The 22364-nt window shown below is 42.1% G+C and overlaps 1 protein-coding gene across 2 annotated transcripts in view; it reads right to left on the minus strand.

Moving 5' to 3' along the window:
• Positions 1 to 22364, minus strand: part of LOC144595864 (INO80 complex subunit D-like) — a 94399-nt gene that overhangs the window by 24018 nt on the left and 48017 nt on the right. For both annotated transcript variants that reach the window (XM_078403671.1, XM_078403670.1), the window contains 3 exons: positions 18680 to 18788; positions 11881 to 12105; positions 2230 to 2339 (listed from right to left, as the gene is read on the minus strand). In XM_078403671.1, coding sequence (XP_078259797.1) covers positions 2230 to 2339; positions 11881 to 12105; positions 18680 to 18788 — 444 coding nt within the window. The remainder of the gene's footprint in view (positions 1 to 2229; positions 2340 to 11880; positions 12106 to 18679; positions 18789 to 22364) is intronic.

The following is a 22364-nucleotide window of genomic DNA, read 5'->3' on the forward strand; positions in this document are numbered from 1 at the left end:
TAGAAATTTGACAGCCATTTTACAGAGCAAGGTTCAATCAACAGCTGCTGCTCGCGAGATAAATATTGAGAAATTCATGACTAACTTCACTGGTCTTCCGCAAATGGCAATGTGAAATCTTTTCAATGTCCCCAAGCATTGCCATTCTTCAGGTTAGTTGTTCTCTCCATCAGTGCAGCACTCGCTCAGGGTGGTGCTGAGCATTAGCTTAACTCTGTGGTCAAGTATCTAGAATTAGGGTTTTGAAACGATATCCTAAATCGGAGGTAAAAGCACTCCCATTGAACCATGGCTGGCACCCTTAATAAAAATTCTAATAAATCAATTTCTTTAGCATTTTTTGCTAAATTGAATTTTTCTTTGTAAAAATTTGAGAGTAAGTTAATCAAATTAATCTCGACAGATGCTGCATGGAAGGCAACTCTGAGCTGGCAGCGCTCACCAAAACCAATCTGGAACACCAATTTCCTAGCCGAGTGGGCAAATAAATCAGGGTCATATAACTGAGTCAGATAACTGAAATTTACAAAAATATCACCTGCAAAAGTGAAAAGCAAGAAAATTGAGTGGCACTATGCGGCAAGAACGGTGCTATAAAAGTAAGTTACCTCAGAAGTTAAATGATAAAACATTGGAAAAACATTATGCATGAACCCGATTCGGGATTGCGTGGTGTGTATGTGAATGCACAAAGGAAATCAGAATAAACATGGGAAATTCAGGAGCATTCAATGAAAACACGTGTAATGATAACCAAGATATTGCTTGGGTTTAGAAATGTAGAATTGTAAAAAGGACAAAAACAGAAATTAAGATAGACAAGTGTCTGACAGCAAGCAAAGTGCTGGAAGATGTCAGAGAGGATGCAGATCATACAATCGTTCTAACCTTCAAAAACACCCTAGATATGCAGATTTTTCCAGGGAATTTGAAGATAAATAATGTAACACCTCTGTATAAAAATAAAGAAAATACACCAGGGTACAGTTAAATCAGTCTTTTGCCAATTGTAGTAAACGTTGAGAATCCATAATTAATGCTGGGTTAAATGTACGTTTGAAAAACCTGGACAGGCAAGAAAAAATACAATTTATTAAAGATATTCAATTTGATGTTTCAAGGGAGAGATTATAAAAATTCCAAGGATATGTTAGACCAAGAAATGTGGCAGAAAAAAATAGTAAATTGGTTAATGCATTAACTTCAAAGGGTTATTGATAAAATATTCTAGGCAAATTGAAGGATGCGAACCAAGGAGGTTCAATTTTGTTTTCTTTTTTGTAATTACATTAAGATTGTTCACTTGAATTATATTCATTTATCCCACAAACAGAATTGTAATGCACTTGAAGATAACAGGGATGGGCCAGTGGGTCGGACAGACTGTGCAGATAAAATCTACCATGGATAAATGTGCTTTAAATCTGTTGGTTATTTGGGAAGGTGGAGTATAGTTACTCAAAAGAAACTGAAGAGTAAATAGAAAAAGCATGGAGCATCGAACACTTTTTTTGTTGCAAGGCAATCAATAATGCAAAGATCTACAACACTTCAGATGTTATTAAAGCAAAAAGCGGTAATGATAAATGAACACAAGGTAACACCCAGACTAAAGTTGGGGCACTGTGTGTAATTTTCAATGCTTCATTTATAGAAAGGATATTAAGACGTCGTGGAGATCTGCAGCAAACACTTAGCAGGAATGCAAAACTAGTTATAGAGGGGTTTGAGAAACTCCAGAGACCATTTCCACAACAGCAGAAAATCAGATTTAAAGGAGGCTTAGAAAATTCTTGAAAAGTTTTGAATAGGGAAAGATTATTTTGGCTGGGGTGTGAAATCATGAGGGATGGTGCGAGCGAGCATCAACAAATTTCTTCAGCGTTTTAGAAGACTCAGGGAACATTTGAGGTTTATTATTGCGATTAAGGATAAAAATTCAAGCAATGCAAGATGTATGGGAGGGGGTGCGGCAGCGAGATTAGTTTTGAATTACCCCAGTAAAAAGCGGTATAGAAATAGCTGAGTCCTGCATGGACTCCTGTGCCACAAGCTTCAATCAAATCCCTTAAAAGTGCGAATAATCCTCTCAATTTCATGGTGTACTCAAGTCATTAATCAAAACGAATGATGGAAATGAATGATTCAGCGATTCCTGGCAATGCTTTTTTGAGACCTCTTGCCTTGCAGTTGTTCATCAGTTTGGGAAGAGGAGACATTTAAGGATACGTTGGAAACAATGCCTGGTATATGGAAGAGACATGTTGGGGCAGTGCTGGCCCTTGATGGCTCCTGTACACAGTGCTGGTTCCACCACTCTGTGGTCGGGCTGCTTCATGCTGAAAAGAACACAACACTGAGATTAGTCATCCCTTGATAAGTACCTATGTTTAGGCCTATCTTAAGGCCAGGCCACACAAGAATTCCTATGAACTTGAACAATGGAGTACAGATATTGAAAAGCCAGCCTTCTCTCTTCAGAATCCCAGAATGGTGCCACCAGGGATAAATGTTGAGGCAAATTTTTAATAGGGAGTGATAACACGGAGGCCATTGGGATCCTTTGTTCATCTGCTGGTTGCCAGCTACATGGCTGTAGCAGGGAGTACATCGGTCACAGATGCATTTGGTATTTTAATTGCAGAAACATAATTAGGCAGACGGTACGGAGATTCAAGGACAACTACCATTTATTCAACATCCACCGAACAGAAATCATATTCCCCGTTGTGATGCAAACAGGAGTTTGTCCATCCCTGGCCAGTCTGTTCCCCTCACCACTGTCATAATTCTATTTACTAATTTCTAATTTTCTCTTAAGGAAAGCAGAGTCAGGGGGTATGGGGAGAAGGCAGGAACGGGGTACTGATTGAGAATGATCAGTATCATTCATGATCAGCATCACATTGAATGGCGGTGCTGGCTCGAAGGGCCGAATGGCCTCCTCCTGCACCTATTGTCTATTTGTTTCCACTTTCATACTGGACCAAAACCTAGGAAAGTATCAGTAGCTTTTATAGCCAGAATGAACACTATAGATGGAACTGCTGCTTTTTGTGCCGTCTATATACTAAGACGCTCGTTTGTTTGTTCCTGAACTACAGCCAAAACGGTACATGATAGTGTGACAATTTCAGGCCCACCTTACTCACCGTCGTCCCTTTGGTGCTAATGGAAGTTTCATTGAAATCGGTGTAATATTTTAAAAGTTCTTCACATTTTAAAGTTTAAATATATCTCCTAGGGAGAGAGGGGGAGGAGGGAGGGAGTGGGGGGGGGGGGGGGAGAAAAGAGAGAGAGAGAGAGAGAGAGAGAGAGAGAGAGAGAGAGAGAGAGAGAGAGAGAGAGAGAGAGAGAGAGAGAGAGAGAGAGAGAGAGAGAGAGAGAGAGAGAGAGAGGGAGGGAGGGAGGGAGGGAGGGAGAGAGAGAGAGAGAGAGAGAGAGAGAGAGAGAGAGAGAGAGAGAGAAAGAGAGAGAGAGAGAGAGAGAGAGATCTACACTTCTAATTCTATTCTACTTATTCTTTTGTCGCACTTCTGTTCTCAGCACTACACCGATTTTATAAGTGAATCACCCAGCAGTGGAGGAGATTCAATAAACTGCTCACGCAGACTGTCCAATTTGTAAACCCACACTCCCCACATAGCTTGACATCTCCTTGGCTTTTAACTAATTACCTTGTCCTCAATTCAAAGCAACTACTGAATATATATTTCCACCACCCTGTAAGGTCATTACAAATCTGAACAGCTCATCGCCAAAAGGCAAGATTGAAGATTGAAGTCCATCACCTCATGCTGGATGGGAGGGTGGGGGACGTATAGTCGATGGTTCTGGAGTGGCTTGCGACCGGAGAATGAGGGGGTGGGGGCTGCTGCAAACTGGAGACTGGTAAGGTGCGGGGGTTGGGTGATTGGAGAAGGAAAAGGTGAAGGAGAAGGAAGCTGAAGGAGGACTGGGAGGAAGGGAATAGGTTGTGGAGACTAACTTTCTTTAATCAGAGATTGGCGAATCTGGAATTCATTGCCACCGAAGGCTGTGGAGGCCGTCAATGGATATTTTTATGGTGGAGATTGATAGATTGATAGATTCTTGATTGGTATGGGTGTCAGAGGTTATGGGGAGATGGCAGCAGAATGGGGTTGAGAGGGAAAGATAGATCTGCCATGATTGAATGACGGAGTAGACTTGATGGGCTGAATGGCCTAATTCTGCTCCTACAACTTATGACAAAGGAAAATGGTAGTTAGAAGAGGAAGTGCTTAAGGGGAAGGAGAGAGTAAAGTAGAGAGAAGAGATGAGCTGAAAAAGAGTGTATATTTCCAGACCGGTGTGAATGTGTGTCCAGGAGGCTGCATCATATCAAATGAAATCACACACAGCCTTCTTCCATTTCTCAAAATCATCCTCAAACCCGAAGTACCAAGTAGATAAAACAAAAGTATTTCACCCTTTGGAACTTTTACTAACCAAGCCTCAGTCTCTTGTTATGGAACCTTCTCTGAGTAAATATTCAGAAACATTATCACAAAGATTTTGAACCCCTGCTAAATCCCCCATTAATGTTGTTTTAAAGCTTCACACGTCTTTTTTTACACAAATTAAGTTTCTCATCCCTGGTACTTCCCAGCATACTTCTCCCTAAAGTGCGGTGCTCAGAATTGGAGTCAATACTTGACAAGCCTTATATGTATCACTCCCTTTTCCATCCATCCCCACACTTTCCTTTCTTGTTTTATTCTTCATTGTTTTCTCCCAAAAAGGTCACTCTCACCTTGCCCCCTGCTATCCATTCTACTTTCTTCTAGTTTCTCCCAAGTACCAAGTAGATAAAACAAAAGTATTTCACCCTGGTCTGATTGCAATTTGCTATTTGGTGAACTTGACTCTGTTGCACACTTTTAGAGCTTTGATTCTTCCTATGTCAAAACCTCCAACTTTTCATCTGTCTCACTACCAATCTTCTGGTGAACTAATACCATCACCTCTTCGCCAGTTCCAATGTGGTATGATGTTTCAGCCCTGAGAAAGATAAAGTCCTGAGTTTTCTACCTGGAACTTCCTAACCACAAAAGTTACAGAGAAGGATGCATGTGCTGGGTTAACTAGCCCTTCTCCTCTATTAGCCAATCTCATAACTATCTTCACTATAGTGGACTATCACATAACGTACATAAAATGTTGGTTTATTTGCATAAACTGCGTTCACACATTAATGAAACTTTGGTGTACCCTTTCATAGGCCTGGTACTCTTCCTGCATGCAGCACGCAAGCAACTCGATGTCTTGTATTAATTAATGTCCTTGCTGTTACATTAATTGTCTGTGCTCAGCCTCATTGAGTAGAACTCTCTGCGCATACCATTTCAATGAAAAATGCAATATCATACATATCAATGCATTCAATAAGTGCCTCACTGATTTATATATACAGAGCATTGAATCAGCTTAAGCACTTTAATTTAATCTCTCCTATTGGGCTTGATTAATGAAGAAGGATTAAAAGGGCAGTAAAATAAATATTTATGACATAAAATGTGAGTGGATCTGTCAACTTTTACTTCCAAAACTTGAGGGAAATTTGAAGTCTCTTGTGAGTGCACGATGTCCTGTCCCCCTGCACACCTGATGGTTGCCATCATTCTGTTCTGCTGCTGGACTGAAGATTTTTGCAGTTTCCTAGCACCAGCTGAATCACCGCCAAGTTAGATCTGGCAGAAGTTCAGCAATTCCATTCATTTAAATGGAGAGGCACAACTGCAAAGCAGATTGGCAAGTTACAGACAATTTATACTCTGAATTAATTGAGTTAATTTAATTGTAGTTAATTTTTTAAGTGCTTTCCAGTGTTTTTAAGAAATAATTTACTTTTAATAGCATATTTCATCTTTAATAGTTTTTTAATGTTTGCAAATGTCAAGGGTAGTCACAAACTCAAGCTCCTCCACAGCTGGTTCGCCTGAGGACAAGGCCTAACCAACTGTCACACATTCCTGTGAGAATGATATTCAACGAGACCCCGTGCTGCTTACGACCTAGCTGTTCAATATGAATCTGGGCAAGGACGTTCTGGGGACCTGATAAAAAAACAAAACAAGGTAGATGTGATTAGCATGATCCCCAATCAGTCCTAGCCAGTTGGAAGAAATTCTAGAACTGGACATTCCCAACTTTAAGAAGTCCTGATTCATGTATAATCCTTTCCCAGGCACCTGTTGTTGTTCAGAATTAAGTTAGAAACTCAAAAACTGTTCCTTCTATGAATCAATTATACAACCATCGGAGCTACCAACTCATTACATCTGCACTGACCTGAAACACTAAATTGCCACTTTCAAATCAGTTTAACACAGCAGACAGAGAAACTTTCTAAACATTATGCATTATAGCGCTATCAAAAGCGGAAGTGGCGGTGCCTAACGGCTGCGGCTCGCTAGCAGTCTGTTCGTCTTTTTTCCTTTTTTTTTTTGTTGTGTGTCGGTGTTGGGATGGTTTTTGTATTTTTTTTTTGGTTGTGTATGTGTGGGGGTGGTGGTGTGGGTGGGGGGGGTGGGGAAACTTTTCTCTTCCTCACGGCACGGGGTGCGGCTCGGCTGCGGGGCCTAACATCGCCCGGTGCGGCTCGGCCGCTGGACTTTACATCGCCCGGTACGGCTTGGCCGCTGGACTTAACAGTGCCCGGTGCGGCTTGGCCGCGGGACTTTACATCGCCCGGTGCGGCTTGGCCGCTGGACTTAACAGTGCCCGGTGCGGCTTGGCCACGGGACTTTTCATCGCCCGGTGCGGCTCGGCCGCGGGACTTTACATCGCTGGTGCGGCTTGGCCGCTGGACTTAACAGTGCCCGGTGCAGCTCGGCCGCGGGACTTTACATCGCCCGGTGCAGCTCGGCCGCGGGACTTTTCATCGCTGGTGCGGCTCGGCCGCGGGACTTAACATCGCCCGGTGCGGCTCGGCCGCGGGACTTAGCTGCGCAAGGCTTGGTCGCGGGGCCTTTCATCGCCCGGCTCGGCCGCGAGACGTTTCAGCGCCCGGTGCGATTCGGCCGCGGGGACTTCCATCCCCTTGCGGGGACTGTGCGGGTCGGTCGGGGACGAGCTGTCTGTCGGTGGGCGTGGGGAAGAGAGTGGAAGTTTTGTTGCCTCCATCACAGTGAGGGGGTGTTTGGAGTCACTGTGATGGACGTTTGTGTTGGGGTTATGTGTCTTGTGTTCTTTTTTTCTATGACTGCTTTGTAGTTTCGTTCGGTACTTCGGTACCGAATGACAAATAAATCTGTTATATACTGTTATATACTGTTATATAGCACTTCTGGATTCCACCTCAATGTTAAGCAGGTTAAAAGCTACAATAAAGACATGCTAATTGGAAGTTCAACAATCTTAATGCACTGGGACATGGGACATACATCAAATCATTTAACCTGAATGGCTCCCAACCAAACCATCAATCAAAGCTTCGGTTGGACTTGCGTTTTCTATTTAAAAATATCTAAATGCTTTGAGATGGATATTTCCCATGGGAGTAATGAACAATGCTTTGTTCCATGCCAAGTAATGTATTCTATTGCTGGTTTTAAGTAACAAGCAAAACCACATCCAATGATCAGTACAACCAAGAGGTAGAAAGGAGGAAAGCAGCTCAACAGAAAGTATTATTCACAAAATGCTGGAGTAACTCAGCAGGTCAGGCAGCATCTCGGGAGAGAAGGAATGGGTGACGTTTCGTGTCGAGACCCTTCTTCAGATTGATTTCAACAGAAAGTATGCTTAACAGATAAATAGTCTGCTAAGCTTTAACTAACCAATTATATTGTGAATATATCTGATTTTACCATCTCTTCTGGCAGCGAGTTTCAGATATCAACCACTCTATGGAAAATAAAACATTTCTCTCAAATTCCCTTTAAAACTCCTTCCCATCATATTAAACCAATGCCTGTTTGTTTTTGATAGGCGATAAAGATTCTGATTATCTGTGCCTCTTATTATTTTATATAGTCCTTTATAGTCACTCCCCAGCCTCCTCTCCAGAGATAACAAACCCAGCCTTTGCAATCTCACCCCATAACTGAAGTCTTCCAAACCAAACAACATCCTGGTGAATCTCCTCTGCACTCCCTGAAGCGCAACCATATCCTTCCGAGAGCCTGGTGATCAGGAATGCACATTCAAGTGTGATCCAACCGGAATTTTGTAAAGTTGTTTGAAAGTTTCCCAACATTTATCTTCTATACCTCAACCCATAAAGGCAAGCATGCCATTTGACTACTTCACCATCCTATCCACCTATGTTGCCACTTCCAGGGAACTATGGATTTGAACACCCAGTTCCCTCTATTCATCAACATTGCTAAGCACCCTACCATTTATTGTACACCTGTATGTACTACAACTGTTTAACTCTGCTCTTGTCAGGATAAATTCCATCTGCCAAAACTCTGCCCAACTTTCCAAATGATCTATACTTAGGTTGTAGCTTGAGATGAAGTTCCTTGCCAACCACAGCACCACTATTTTTTGTCATCAGCTAACATACTAATCACACCCCTAAAAGTTGCATCCATGTTATTATACATTTCGACAAAGGGTCTTAGTACCGATCCCTGCAATGCATCACTGTTCACAATGAAACAAGCAATGTTTCACCACCACACTCTGCCTCCTATCACCAAGTCAATTTTAGATCCAATCAGCCAGTTCATCTTGGATCCCACATGCATTAACCTTAGGTGAGTTGGAATGCAAAAATAAGGAAGCCTTGCTGAGATTATACGGGACTTTATTGATCTCCAGTCTGGAATACCATTAGCAGTTTTGATCTTTGTACCCTGGCCTGGAGTCATTGCAGTGGATATGCACTATTTGAGGAATGAAAGGGTTGCTCCACGAGGCAAGTGACTAGTGGGGTGCCACAAGGCTCAGTGCTGGAACCCCAGTTATTTACAATATATATTAACGATTTAGATGTGGGAATTAAATGTAACATCTCCAGGTTTGTGGATGACACAAAGCTGGGTGGCAGTGTGAGCTGCGAGGAGGATGCTGAGGCTGCAGGGTGATTTGGATAAGTTGGGTGAGTGGGCAGATGCAGTATAATGTGGATAAATGTGAGGTTATCCACTTGAGTGGCAAGAACAAGAAGGCAGATTATTAACTGAATGGTGTCAGATTAGGAAAAGGGGAGGCGCAACGAGTCCTGGGTGTCCTTGTACATCAGTCACTGAAAGTAAGCATGCAGGTACAGCAGGCAGTGAAGAAAGCAAATGACATGTTGGCCTTCATAGAGGGGATTTGAGTATAGGAGCAAGGAGGTCCTACTGCAGTTGTATAGGGCCCTGGTGAGACCATACCTGGAGTATTGTACGCAGTTTTGGTCTCCTAATTTGAGGAAGAATTTAAAAGTAACATTAGCAAATTTGCAGATGACACAAAGCTGGGAAGCAGTGTGAACTGTGAGGAGGATGCTATGAGGATGCAGAGTGACTTGGACAGGTTGTGTGAGTGGGCAGATGCATGGCAGATGCAGTTTAATGTGAATAAATGTGAAGTTATCCACTTTGGTGGCAAGAACAGGAAGGCACATTATTATCTGAATGGTGTCAAGTTAAGAAAAGGGGAAGTACAATGAGATTTGGGTGTCTTTGTTCATCAGTCACTGAAAGTAAGCATGGAGGTACAGCAGACAGTGAAGAAAGCTAATGGCATGTTGCCCTTCATAACAAGAGGAGTTGAGTAAAGGAGCAAAGAGGTCCTTCAGCAGTTGTCCAGGGCCCTAGTGAGACCACACCTGGAGTATTGTGTGCAGTTTTGGTCTCCAAATTTGAGGAAGGACATTCTTGCTATTGAGGGAGTGCAGCATAGGTTCACTAGATTAATTCCAGGGATGGCGGGACTGTCGTATGTTGAAAGACTGGAGCGACCGGGCTTGTATTCACTGGAATTTGGAAGGATGAGAGGGGATCTTTTTGAAACATATAAAATTATTAAGGAAGTGGACACGTTAGAGGCAGGAAACATATCCCCGATGTTGGGGGAGTCCAGTTTAAGAATAAGGGATTGGCCATTTTGAACGGAGATGAGGAAAACCCTTTTCACTCAGAGAGTTGTGAATCTGTGGAATTCTCTGCCTCAGAAGACAGTGGAGGCCAATTCTCTGGATGCTTTCAAGAGAGAGTTAGATAGAGCTCTTAAAAAAAGCAGAGTCAAGGGATATGGGGAGAAGGCAGGAACGGGGTACTGATTGTGGATGATCAGCCATGATCACAGTGAATAGTGGTGCTGGCTCGAAGGGCTGAATGGCCTACTCCTGCACCTATTGTCTATGAACATCCTTGCTATTGAGGGAGTGCAGCATAGGTTCACCAAGTTAATTCATGGGATGGCGGGACTGACATATGATGAAAGATGGGTCGACTGGGCTTATATCCACTGGAATTTAGAAGGATGAGAGGGGATCTTATAGAAACATATAAAATTCATAAGGGATTGGACAGTCTAGATGCAGGAAAAATGTTCCCGATGTCAGGGGAGTCAAGAATCAGGGGTGACAGTTTAAGAAAAAAGGGTAGGCCATTTAGGACTGAGATGAGAAAAAACTTTCTCAGCCAGAGAGTTGTGAATCTGTGGAATTCTCTGCCACAGAAGGCAGTGGAGGCCAAGTCACTGGATGTTTTCAAGAGAATTAGATATAGCTCTGCAGGCTAACGGAATCAAGGGATATGGGGGAAAAGCAGGAACGAGGTACTGATTTTGCATGATCAGCCATGGCCCGAAGGAATGAATGGCCTACTCCTGCACCTATTTTCTATGTTTGTGTGTTTCATTGCAACATCCAAGATTGAGAGTGATGGACTGGGTGGATACCAAAGGTCTTTTCCTGTAGCTACAGATTCTGAAACTTTGAAGCATGACGAAGTGAAAAGGCGTCAGCTATTTACGAATTTACAAATATGACAGACATTTACAATTCTGTCTCAAAAGACAGTGATCGTTCGCTTTTTTTAGTATATTCAAGGCTAAGATCAATAGATGTTCAGGCACTATGGGAATCAACATATTTGAAGGAATGGGCAGTAAAACAACATAATATGGCATTGGTCTCGATCTTAAGTAGAGAAGGTTCAATGGGCTATGCGGCCCACTGCTGCTCCAATGGCAGACGATCTTACATTAACTATGATCTCTGCTTTACTCGGAAAGTCTGATCATCGTCTCTTGTTATAGTTATCGCTCAGGAGACCTTACATTGTTAAATACCAGATGATTCACATCAACGCATTCTGAAAAGAAATAAAACTCATTCTCTGTGGGCCTAGTAAAAATGTTTGAAAATTGAAAAATTCCCCAATGAATAGCAATAATATGGGGATTCCTGTTGCACTTTGAGGAACTATGAAAAAAACAGCTCCATGAACATTCAAACAAAACATTGCCTGGAAAACTTTAGCATAAACACCTTCCGGCCCAATACCTGACAGCAACGTCTCAACTTTTAAGAACTTTTGCAGGAACTGAAGTTGACAATTTCAAATCCATTAGCTGGAAAGGAGCATTTACCTTTTAAAGAGTTTGAGAGAAAAAGACACCGCGGCACCACTTTCACATAAAAGAGCTCCCTTTCCTTAAAGATTCAAACAATCTGATGTAGAAGGCAAGATAAGGAATCTCAAAACTTGACACAAAACTTAAAATAAGTATTGTCTGTTTAAAGGGACACTATTAAACCACCGGAGCAATAAACGTATCATACAAGCTTCAGATTGATGAAATCACATTGTTACTTTTGACCATTATGGTTATAAGAGGCACCCCCTGCTTCCACTAAATGTGCCAGCTTGTGCAAGAGAGCTATTTTATCCCTGGTGGGGCACAACAGCTGACCTGGTCTGCATGGGGGGTCCTGTTTTGAGGTCTTGAAGCAACTGCCCGGTGTAATCAGGTTCATTGCTGGCCGCCTGCAGCAAGGCCCTCCGGAAGGCGTGCCGACATCTTTGTTGGCGTGCCGCTGCTCGCTCCACGTGACAGAGCTGCGAGTATCTGTGCTGCAGGTAAGTGCAGAGTCGCGCCACTCTTAACCTTCTCGTACTCCGTGACTCATCTTCGGACCTGCACAAAAGAACAGAATCAAAGTTTAACCTTGCCTCCAGAGAAACCCATGCATACAAAAATTGAGTGGTCATTAATGCGCCAATGCAGAAAACAATGCTGTGTTGTTCAGTTGGCCAGGTAAAAGACATCAATCTACTAGCTGCCATCTTGTCTCTGTTAAATGGCACTTTGTTAATTCATAGTTATAACTTAATGCTGTCTTCTTTTAATCCTCACTTTGTGCACAGGGTTAGACTTTTGACAAAATATCTCCCAAAGGAATGAATTAGAATTGTGACTCTGGTTATTGTAATGGAAGAGCCTGAGAGATTCTTCTGCTGTATCACTCCATTCAATGGATTACAATGAGGAGTCCCAAAGTTGGGTCCTCTTGCGCAGACCAATTCAAATGGATCATCATGGACAAACCCCAAGGGATAGATTCCTTTGCAGAGTCACTTTTAGCAGTCATGATCAAATAAAATGATGCATTTTATGGAAAGTGTTGGGTGACTAATGTCCTACTGTTATCTGGCTTGATTCGTGCATATTTTCTAATAATCAAAAATTACAGAATCCCAGACAGGAAAATACTGAAAATTTGTGTTTTTCTAGCGCTTCATCACATCTTTCCATGACATATTACAATAGGTTATTGCAGAATTATAACAGGGAATTATCTGGGTAAACATAGGAATCATTTTGAACACTGCCAGATCTTAAAAGCAGCAAGATTCCACAACCAATAATGAGATAGCCAATAAGTCAATATGTCTTTAGGTTGGGAAGGACCAATGATCGGTGCGCTGGGAGCACCTCTACATTAGAGTGGTGATAGAGGACGACAGGAGTTATTGTTTCAACATCTCATTGAAGGATGGAGTCTCCAGCAACACATGGTTCGCTCAGGATACTGGAACGTCAGTCCGTGAACAGCATTCCAGAATTTTACTTGAATCCAGTTCCTCAGAAATATGGTGAGAGATAAGGTTTTATATTAATGAAGTAATGAATAAATATGCAGCCTAGATATTGTAAATATTTAACTGTGCTTTGGGATATTTCTCTAACTTATTTTGAGGGATGGGGTGGAAGGAAGTCTTTCTCTCTGGAGAAAGAAAGAGAGAAGCACATTCTCATGTCAAAGTTTTAGAAATTACATTTATCTTTTGAGTCTTAGGGTCTGAAAATCCAATGGTTTAGATCACTCATTGTTTTACCCTTAAAGAGTTAAATCCAAGGCAGTTGGCATATTTCTATGAGATTATATAAAGTGAACAACATTTACCGTGCCGCACTGGGTCTTTACATTTGCCTGTGGGGGGGGGGGAGGGGATACTGAAAAAATGTGTTCAGTTTTAGTTGCCATTCTACCACCTACTCTACAACAAAAAGTGCACAATTGCAAGGTAATGAGAGTCCATGTGTTAAAAGTAAGCATCACGCGCGATTATCCATGAAAATCCTGACCTGGCATTTCCGGTGCAATGAGAGACGGAAGGGAAATAAATACGGAAAATGGAATGGTCTGGGGAGAAAGTGAAAAGAATGTATCAGGAAAAAGTGATGGAAAACTGCACTGAGGAAGGAAAGAAAAAAATGTCCACTAAGTACAGCTTTCTTTATTTTTATTGAAGGGGGTAGAAAGCTTGATTTGAATTTGTGCGCCAAGGAACTGTTTTTGAATTTTGGTAAATGTAATTTTGTCAATGTTTGGTAAAATAGGAGACATGCAGCAAATGTGCATGCAATATCCTGAAATAATGAGCCGATCTTAATTATGATCAAGGTATAGGGATAAACATTTGCTCGGAGAACCAACTGGTTTATTTGCCAGAGAACTCATCTGCTTAGTTACATGTTCACATGTCTACCTAGGAGGACTCTGGTTTAACATGTCATCTGAACAATTATTCCTCTGTTCGTCCAGCACAGCTAAAGTGTTGGCCTAGGTTGGTGCTCAAGTCTTTGAAACCACAAACCTCTATACACCAGCCAAGGCTGACATATGAGCAGTCAGGAATCAGGAATATTACAAAGAGCACAGCTTTCAGAGAAAGAAGATATCTGAAGAGAAATGAATGGCAGCTTCAATTCAATCAAGACTGTTCAATTTGGGGGGTTATCAGAAAAACTATATTCACAACATGAATAATGATGACCATAAACATCATGAATCATCTTAAAGTAAGAGAAATACAGACAGGTTTGAGGAAAAAAATCCAGAGCATAGGAGGGGGGTCCCGATTCACCCATCACCTATCCCTTTTCTCCAGAGATGCTACCTCATCTGCCGAGTTACTCCAGCACTTTGTATCTTTCTCCAGAGCATAGGACCGGTGTTGGTGAAAGGACTGTGGTTATGGAAGACTCTAGGACTACAAGAAGTCAATTCAGAATTGGAGCAGCACAATAAATTTGGGGATTTTCAGTCTGGAGAAGCTGTACTGAAAAATGGAGTGACTTGCTTATGGGAAGATTTCATTAAAAAGATTAGTATTTATAAAATACATCTTGAAAGCAGGAGTTACTGAAAGTAAGTGTGCAGGTACAACAGGCAGTGAAGAAAACTAATGGCATGTTGGCCTTCATAACAAGAGGATTTGAGTATAGGAGTAAAGAGGTCCTTCTGCAGTTGTATAGGGCCTTGGTGAGACCACATCTGGAGTATTGTGTGCAGTTTTGGTCTCCTGATTTGAGGAAGGACATCCTTGCTATTGAGGCAATGCAGCGTAGGTTCACGAGGTCAATCCCCAAGATGGCGGGTCTATCATATGAGGAAAGATTGGAAAGACTGGGCTTGTATTCACTGGAGTTTAAAAGGATAAGAGGGGATGTTATAGAGATGTATAAAATTATAAAAGGACTTGACAAGCTAGATGCAGGAAAAATGTTCCCAATGTTGGGGGAGTCCAGAACCAGGGGCCACAGTGCAAGAATAAAGGGTAGGCCATTTAAATCTGAGATGAGAAAAAAACTTTTTCACCCAGAGAGATGTGAATTTGTGGAATTCTCTGCCACAGAAGGCAGTGGAGGCCAATTCACTGGATGAATTTAAAAGGGAGTTAGATAGAGCTCTCGGGGCGAATGGAATCAAGGGATATGGGGAGAAGGCAGGCACAGTTTACTGATTGTGGATGATCAGCCATGATCACAATAAATCAGTGCTGGCTCGAAGGGCCAAATGGCCTCCTCCTGCACCTATTTACTATTTTTCTATGTTAATATGGCTCAGTGAGTGTGCAGTCAACGTTACCAGGTCTCGTTAAGAGCTAATAGCAGTCTTGAATTAAGTAGAATTTGGATTGATGAGCAAAAGTATACGTGTCCCCCATGGGTACTTCATTTCATCTCCAGTCCAGTTATCTTGATTATGCACTAGTCCTTGCAAATGGCATTTCACAATGCAAATATAGACTTGCACATTTTCTCTCTGAGTAACTGTTTGTGTGATGGCATTAATCTATATTTCTGCACTTTACCACTGATCAGAGATGCTGTCCAAAGACACTTTGAGGATTGCTTCACAAATAACACCATTGCAATATGTACAGGTGTGGTGGGTAAGTTGAACACAGGAAAGACAAGTAGCAATGGGTAAATGACAATGTGCTTTAAGGAATTTGATTTAGCAATAAACCAGGCGAATTCCCTTCTGTTAGATCATTGTAAAAACTACAGGTTTACCAATGGTGTTGTGGGGATTCCCTACTATTAACTGAGGAGATAGGTTTAGTTTAATGTTTCTCCTAGATGTTGGCACATACAACAGCGGGTGTCAAGGGTTATGGGGAGAAAAGACAGGAAAATGGGATTAGGAAGCAGAGATCAGCCATGATTGGATGGCGGAGTAGATTTGATGGGCCGAATGGCCTAATTCTACTCCTATAACTTGTGAACAATGCAGCACTCTCTTGGTGTGGCACCAAAATGTCAAAGGATTGGGTTGGGTGGCGTATATTTCTGACTATTTTATTCATCTTAACACTTACTCTAATTAGACAGTGCTATTTGGGGAAGACAAAGTTTATGTGTCAGTCTTATGTAGTTCAAGTAAGAACTACACTTGAGCTTATAATTGAAACTGACAGATGACCAATGACAGCAAGACCACGTCATAGTCAAGAAAGCAAAAATAAAAAAATGTAGCCATTGAATGAAGACACACACCAGGTAAAGTCAAGCCCTTCAACTATTGTTGAGGCAGATCTCCAACATTTGGTAGAAACAAGGAACTGCAGAAAGACACAAAGTGCTGGAGTAACTCAGCGGATCAGGCAGCATCTCTAGAGAAAACTGATGGGTGGCGTTTTGGGTCCTGACCCTTTTCAGATTGAAATAAGGGGATGGTTGGTGAAGAGCTGGAGGGGAGTAAGACCAGGATCAATCAGGGCCAGTCACAAATGATCTCAGGCAGGGTGGTGCCTAGTAGGTCCATTGTTGGCTTGGGAAGGTGCGATCTCTGGAGAAAAACAATGTGGAGAACTCTGGAACTGCGAAAACGACTGGGACGGAGGAAGGGGGCAAGAGCCGGAGCAAGCAGTAGTTAGTCTGAAGAAGGATCCCAACACGAAATGTCACCCCTTCTTTTTCTCCAGAGATGCTGCCTGACCCATTGAGTTACTCCAACACTTTGTGTCTTTCTCCCACTTTTGGTTATGTCCTGCTTCAGTTGTCCTGCAGTACAATTTTGCTTAAATGATATCAAATGTGTTTTGCACTCTTTGATGTATCTGTGCATGTTCAGCATCCACATGTATAAGAGAATATTTTTATAAGGTACTGGGATGTGTCCCTCTGATCCAACTCTCCAAGTGCAAAAAGTTTGTACCCATGATCCAAGGTCACTGATCCAGTGATATTTCTAGACATTTATGTCTTCCTAGACAATCCTTTGGGATTGAAGATGCTTTACTTTCCCTCCAGTTTGAGGGTTTTAAGGTGCCTAATAATATTTACTATATACAAAATATATGCAACACATTCAAAAGTATGTTTGATTATATATGTAAAAGAAACAACCTGAAGCATCGTTTATCTACCCAGATGCTGCCTGACCTACTGGGTGCTTCTGTTGCACTAAAATTACTGCCATATAAAATTATTCAATAAGCCAACCAGAAAAGTTAATTACACAAAGACTTAGATGGGTCCTGTGTACAGTTATTGATATTACAAAAAGAGATGCTGGAGAACGTGAAATATAGATTCACAAGAATGGCAGCAAAACTGCAAAGCTCGGGCTTATTTGCCAAAATTATCAAAAGAGTGAACAGGTTTACCTCTCTGTAAAGAATGCCAAGGGATGACCATATAGAGGTTGTTACAATTATAAAGAAGAACGATGAGTATGTTTGCACATTTGTTGGGAGAGATGGGGATGGTGGAGTGAGGCAAAAATCAAGAGAAAAGCAAAGAAAACACACTCAATAACAAATAATTATGTGTCTGGAGAGTGCTGTGAACATAGAATGTGTGAACATTCTGTTGCAGAAGAAATGAATAGAACATTTAACAGATTAATTTAACAGGAAGCGAGAAAACTACATGCATGAAAAAAGTAATGGGGAATATGCAAAGAGGGTCAGAGGTGGATTATGTGGAACATATTCCACAATGTAGATCAGTCAGAATGAATGACCTACAGTATTTCTATTATGAGGCAACAAGAGATTTATTAACAATGGATTAAATGCCCTTTTCAATCCCTAAATTTTGTTGCCAGACTGAGCGATGGTGTTGGATTATAGAACATTACTACTGAAAGTTTCAACTGTTCTAATTTGATGCAATGTAGCTTAATAATGGCATCATAAGCAGAGTTATTTAAAACCAAATTCTTCACCTAGCTTTGCTTCTGAACCTACAACTCAAAAAATATCCTGCAGGTTAGCATAGAGTACAGAAGCATACATGTCTATGCCAACTCTTTCAAAGAGCTACCAATTACTCCCCTGCCCTTTCTCTAGTAATCCTGAAAAGCTGCAAATATTTATCCAATTACCTCTCAAAGGTTATCATCGACTCTACTTCCACCAGCATTTCAGTTAATAAATAAAGCATTAAAAAATGGATTTCCTCTACGGTATCTTAAATATGTGACCTCTGGATTCTGACATCTGAATAATTACTCCAACAAAATTCTCACAATTTTGAGTATCTCTATTGACACATTTATTGGATGCAGGTATTATAGATGTGATTCCCCATGTCCTTTTTCACAGCTTCCAAAACCTACCACGTCAGGTCACTCAGCAGCATTGTGTTTAGAAAACAGCCCGAGCCTGTGCAACATTTCTGAACAGTTACCCACTCTTGGTTCTGCTATAATCTCTCCAAATTATTTCTTAATGTTCTTCTGTTCATCTTTTTGTAACAGGAGACCTAAATTTTGTCCAGTGAGTGTGCTTTAGCTAGTGAAGAGATCAACGGTCATTATAAGCCTATGGAAGTTTATATCATTGTAAATGTACATTTGTCATGGGCAGGTAATAATGTGTCGATATGATTTATTTCAGTAAAAGGTCAATTGCCTTCAAAGCTATCCGTACCCAAAACAAAGCCTCAGCACAATTAGCCAAATGCTACTCACTCTTGGTGAACATCTGACCATTTGTCTCGCAACGTCCAAGCATACTGGCAACGAGGCACACGTTCATCTTCTTCCTCATCTTCCTCACTGTCCTCTGACCAGTCTAGCCCTGAAGAAAAGAAAAAAGTTATCTCACTGTATATAAAACAGAACATAAAGAATGACATGGAGACAAAAGGGAAGGCTTCTTTTAAAAAAAAATATTACTGCAGATTACATGTTGACACATTTCACAGATTGTGTTGAAGGTAAAAATAATGAATCCTAATATATAGGAAGTTTTAGGATCTTTCTTGAAGGAACTCATAACCTTTCACAATACTCTGCTAGCCATCACGAGTACGGTTACTAAAATGACTACTTTTAATGTCACCTGATGCTCTAGTTATAGTCTGCTTTAAATACTCTGTTGTGACCTTACTGTCTTTTAGTTTTAGTGATACAACATGGAAACAGGCCCTTCAGCTCACTGAGTCCACGCCGAACCATCAGTTCTCTCCGACACACCAGTGACAATTTACAGAAGCCAATTAACGTACAAACCTGCACGTCTTTGTAATGTGGGAAGAAACCAGAGCACCCGGAGAAAACCCACGTGGTCACAGGGCGAAGGTAAAAATCCATACAGACAGCACCCATGGTCAGGATTGAACCCATGCCTCTGGTGCTGTAAGACAGCAACTCCACCACTGCGCCACCATCATCACTCACTCACCAGGGTCATTGCTTCCTTCAACACAAATTCTCCGGCCCCTTGTTACTGTCTCTTTCAACACAGTACACCAACCTACAGAGTTAATGTATCCTTTCCACTGACCATTTCATTCACTGATTGTCTTAGCATGGTGATATATGCTGTCCCTAACAAGATCACACTGATCTCTAGATGCTATTTTCTTTCCATGAACAGCATGCATTCTGTCACGTTCAACAATTACAATAACTCCTAAAATTTCCATGACAGTGATGCCTAAAGCAATGTCTCCTTAAACTTACACACAACACACTACAATCCCACTGATGCCAAGGGTTACAAATCCCTTTAGCACACAGATGCATTGGATAACTGTTGCCATTTAACATTCACATACTGACCTCTAGCATTACTACTGCCTTTCACACACTGGTGCTGTCAGGGGAGTGGGCGGGACAGAGATAGAATGTAGTCGGAGACAGTAAGACTGATGGGAGAAATGGGAAGAGGGAGGGGATGGAGAGAGAGGGAAAGCAAGGGCTATTTGAAGTTAGAGAAGTAAATGTTCATACTGCTCTGGTGTAAGCTAACCAAGCGAAATATGAGGTGCTGTTCCTCCAATGTGCAGTGGGCCTCAAGGGGCTGTCCCACTTTGGCAATTTTTAAGGCAACTAGGCTGTCACCGCACGGGCACCGGGGTGTCGCGCACGTGGTCGTGAGTCGTCTCCAATGAGTCGTAGCTGTTCTCGGATCGTCGCGGAAAATTCTCTCTGCTCAAAAATTTTCAGCGACAGCTGGCTTGACGCCAATGATCGTAGTTTGTCGTATCCTGCCATGGGTGCTGCCATAGGTTATTTTGATTGTCGCCGGTGCTGATCCACCTTTTATAATAATTTTGTTTGTTTGAATAAAGTAAATTTTGGACATTTTGACCAAAGATTGATGTTTGAAGTTATTGTATTTCAGAGTAGTTTCTCGTGGCATCTCTTTCAAATTTTCATTAATTTTGACCAATAAAACAAACAGAAACACAAGCATTGCACTGCATTGAAAAGCAAGCTCTTTTCATTTATTTTGACATTGCACTGCATTGGGTCTCTTCAGGGACAAGGGCTTCAACCACACAGACCTCTTCTTGGGCTTCTTCTTCCCCATTCTTCTTGTCCTTCTGTCTTGCAGAATTTTAAGCATAAGGGCCGCTGCAAGCAGCAGGGCCTGCATTTGATGTAAGAGCAATGCCATCATATGTTGCTTCCTGGCAGTCATGATGCTGAATGATCGGAGACCCTACCTACACCCGTTTTTGCGCCAAAAGTACGTGAAATGGCTACAGTTGTCATCAGTTGTGACCTGACAGGGTCATAGCTGGTCCAGGGTGGAGGTAGGTTGACTTCGGTTGTCGTAGCTTGTCTAGTCCCTGTCGTTGGTGGACGTCCTAGGTCGCGACGACTGGGTCGCCGGTTGTCAGCAGCTTGCCATCGCCTAGGTGGTAGGTCGGCGTAGCTTGTCGTAGGCATTGTCGTAGGGGGAGTCATAGACATTGTCGTAGGGAAAAAAAAAATCAAAGGTTTTTCGGCGACCTGCTATGACTTAGTCGCCGGCAGTCGCCTTAAAAATCACGGAAGTGGGACAGGCCCTTCACTATGTCAATGGAGGTGGCCCAGAACAGAAAGGTCAGATTGTGAATGGGAGGGGGAGTTAAAGCGCTGAGCAACCGGGAGATCAGGTAGGTTAAGGCAGACTGAGCGGGAGTGTTCAGCGAAACGATCACTGAGCCTGCGTTCAGTCTCACCGATGTACAGTTGACGACACCTGGAACAGCGGATACGGTGCAAGTGAACCTCTGCCTCACCTGGAAAAACTGTTGGGGTCCTTGGATGGAGTCGAGGGGGGAGGTAAAGGGACAGGAGTTGCATCTCTTGCGGTTGCAGGGGAGAGTACCTGGCGGGGGGTCGTTTGGGTGGGAAGGGACAATTTGACCAGGGAGTTGCAGAAGGGACGGTCTCTGCGGAAAGCAGAAAGGGGTGGAGATGGGAAGATCTGGCCAGTGGTGGGATCCCGTTGGAAGTGACGAAAATGTTGAGGATTATATGTTGTATGCGATGGCTGATGGGGTGGAAGGTGAGGACAAGGGGGACTCTGTCCTTGTTATAAACGGGGGGGAGGGGGAGCAAAAGCAGAGCTGTGGGATATCGAGGAGACCCTAGTGAGCGCCTCATCTATAATGGAAGTGAAGAACCCCCGTTTCCTAAAGAATAAGGACATCTCCGATGATCTTGAATGGAAAACCTCATCCTGGGCGTAGATGCGGCGTAGACACTCCTTTAACACTAATGCTGACTCTACAGACTACATTTGTTTTTTTAATTCACTAAGCTTAGATACCACCCAAACTTCCCATTGAGCCTAGTGAGGGAATGCACCCTATAATATCTGGAAGGCTAGTTAAAAGCAGTCTCGTGGAGCAACAGAAATTGTTTTTGAAGTTCTAGAATTCATCGTGCAGGACCAAGTTCAGCATCATCTTCACCAAATTTCCCCTTTCCCCAAGCCTTATGCCCAACTACAATGAGTGAAAAGCCACTATAACTGATCCTCAGACTCATTCATAAACAAAAGGACCTCGAGCCAATGACCATAACATAGCTCAGCTTACAAGTCTCGCCACTGAGAGCTTCAGAACCCTGTGATAAACTACATGTCTCTCAGCAAAATATTTTTAAAAGGATAACTTTACAGCATATTCTGTCACAGCAAAAGTCAAATTGTATGAAAAGAGCAAAATTTTGCATTTTAAAAAGTTAACGTTGTAAAGAATGCAAGGCTATTTTACTATAAGGCTATAAAAACTACCACCAAGCCAAGAAAGAACAGGACGTGACCAAATGCAAAGTCAATAGCTTAAACTTTCTCGGAGCAAAATTGTGAGGAGTTGCTCTTAAAATCATTGTAGAGGGCACAGAATAAACTTAAAGTAATTAACAATATTAG

The sequence above is a fragment of the Rhinoraja longicauda genome, chromosome 8 (genome assembly GCF_053455715.1).
Source record: "Rhinoraja longicauda isolate Sanriku21f chromosome 8, sRhiLon1.1, whole genome shotgun sequence".
Taxonomy (NCBI): Eukaryota; Metazoa; Chordata; class Chondrichthyes; order Rajiformes; family Arhynchobatidae; genus Rhinoraja; species Rhinoraja longicauda.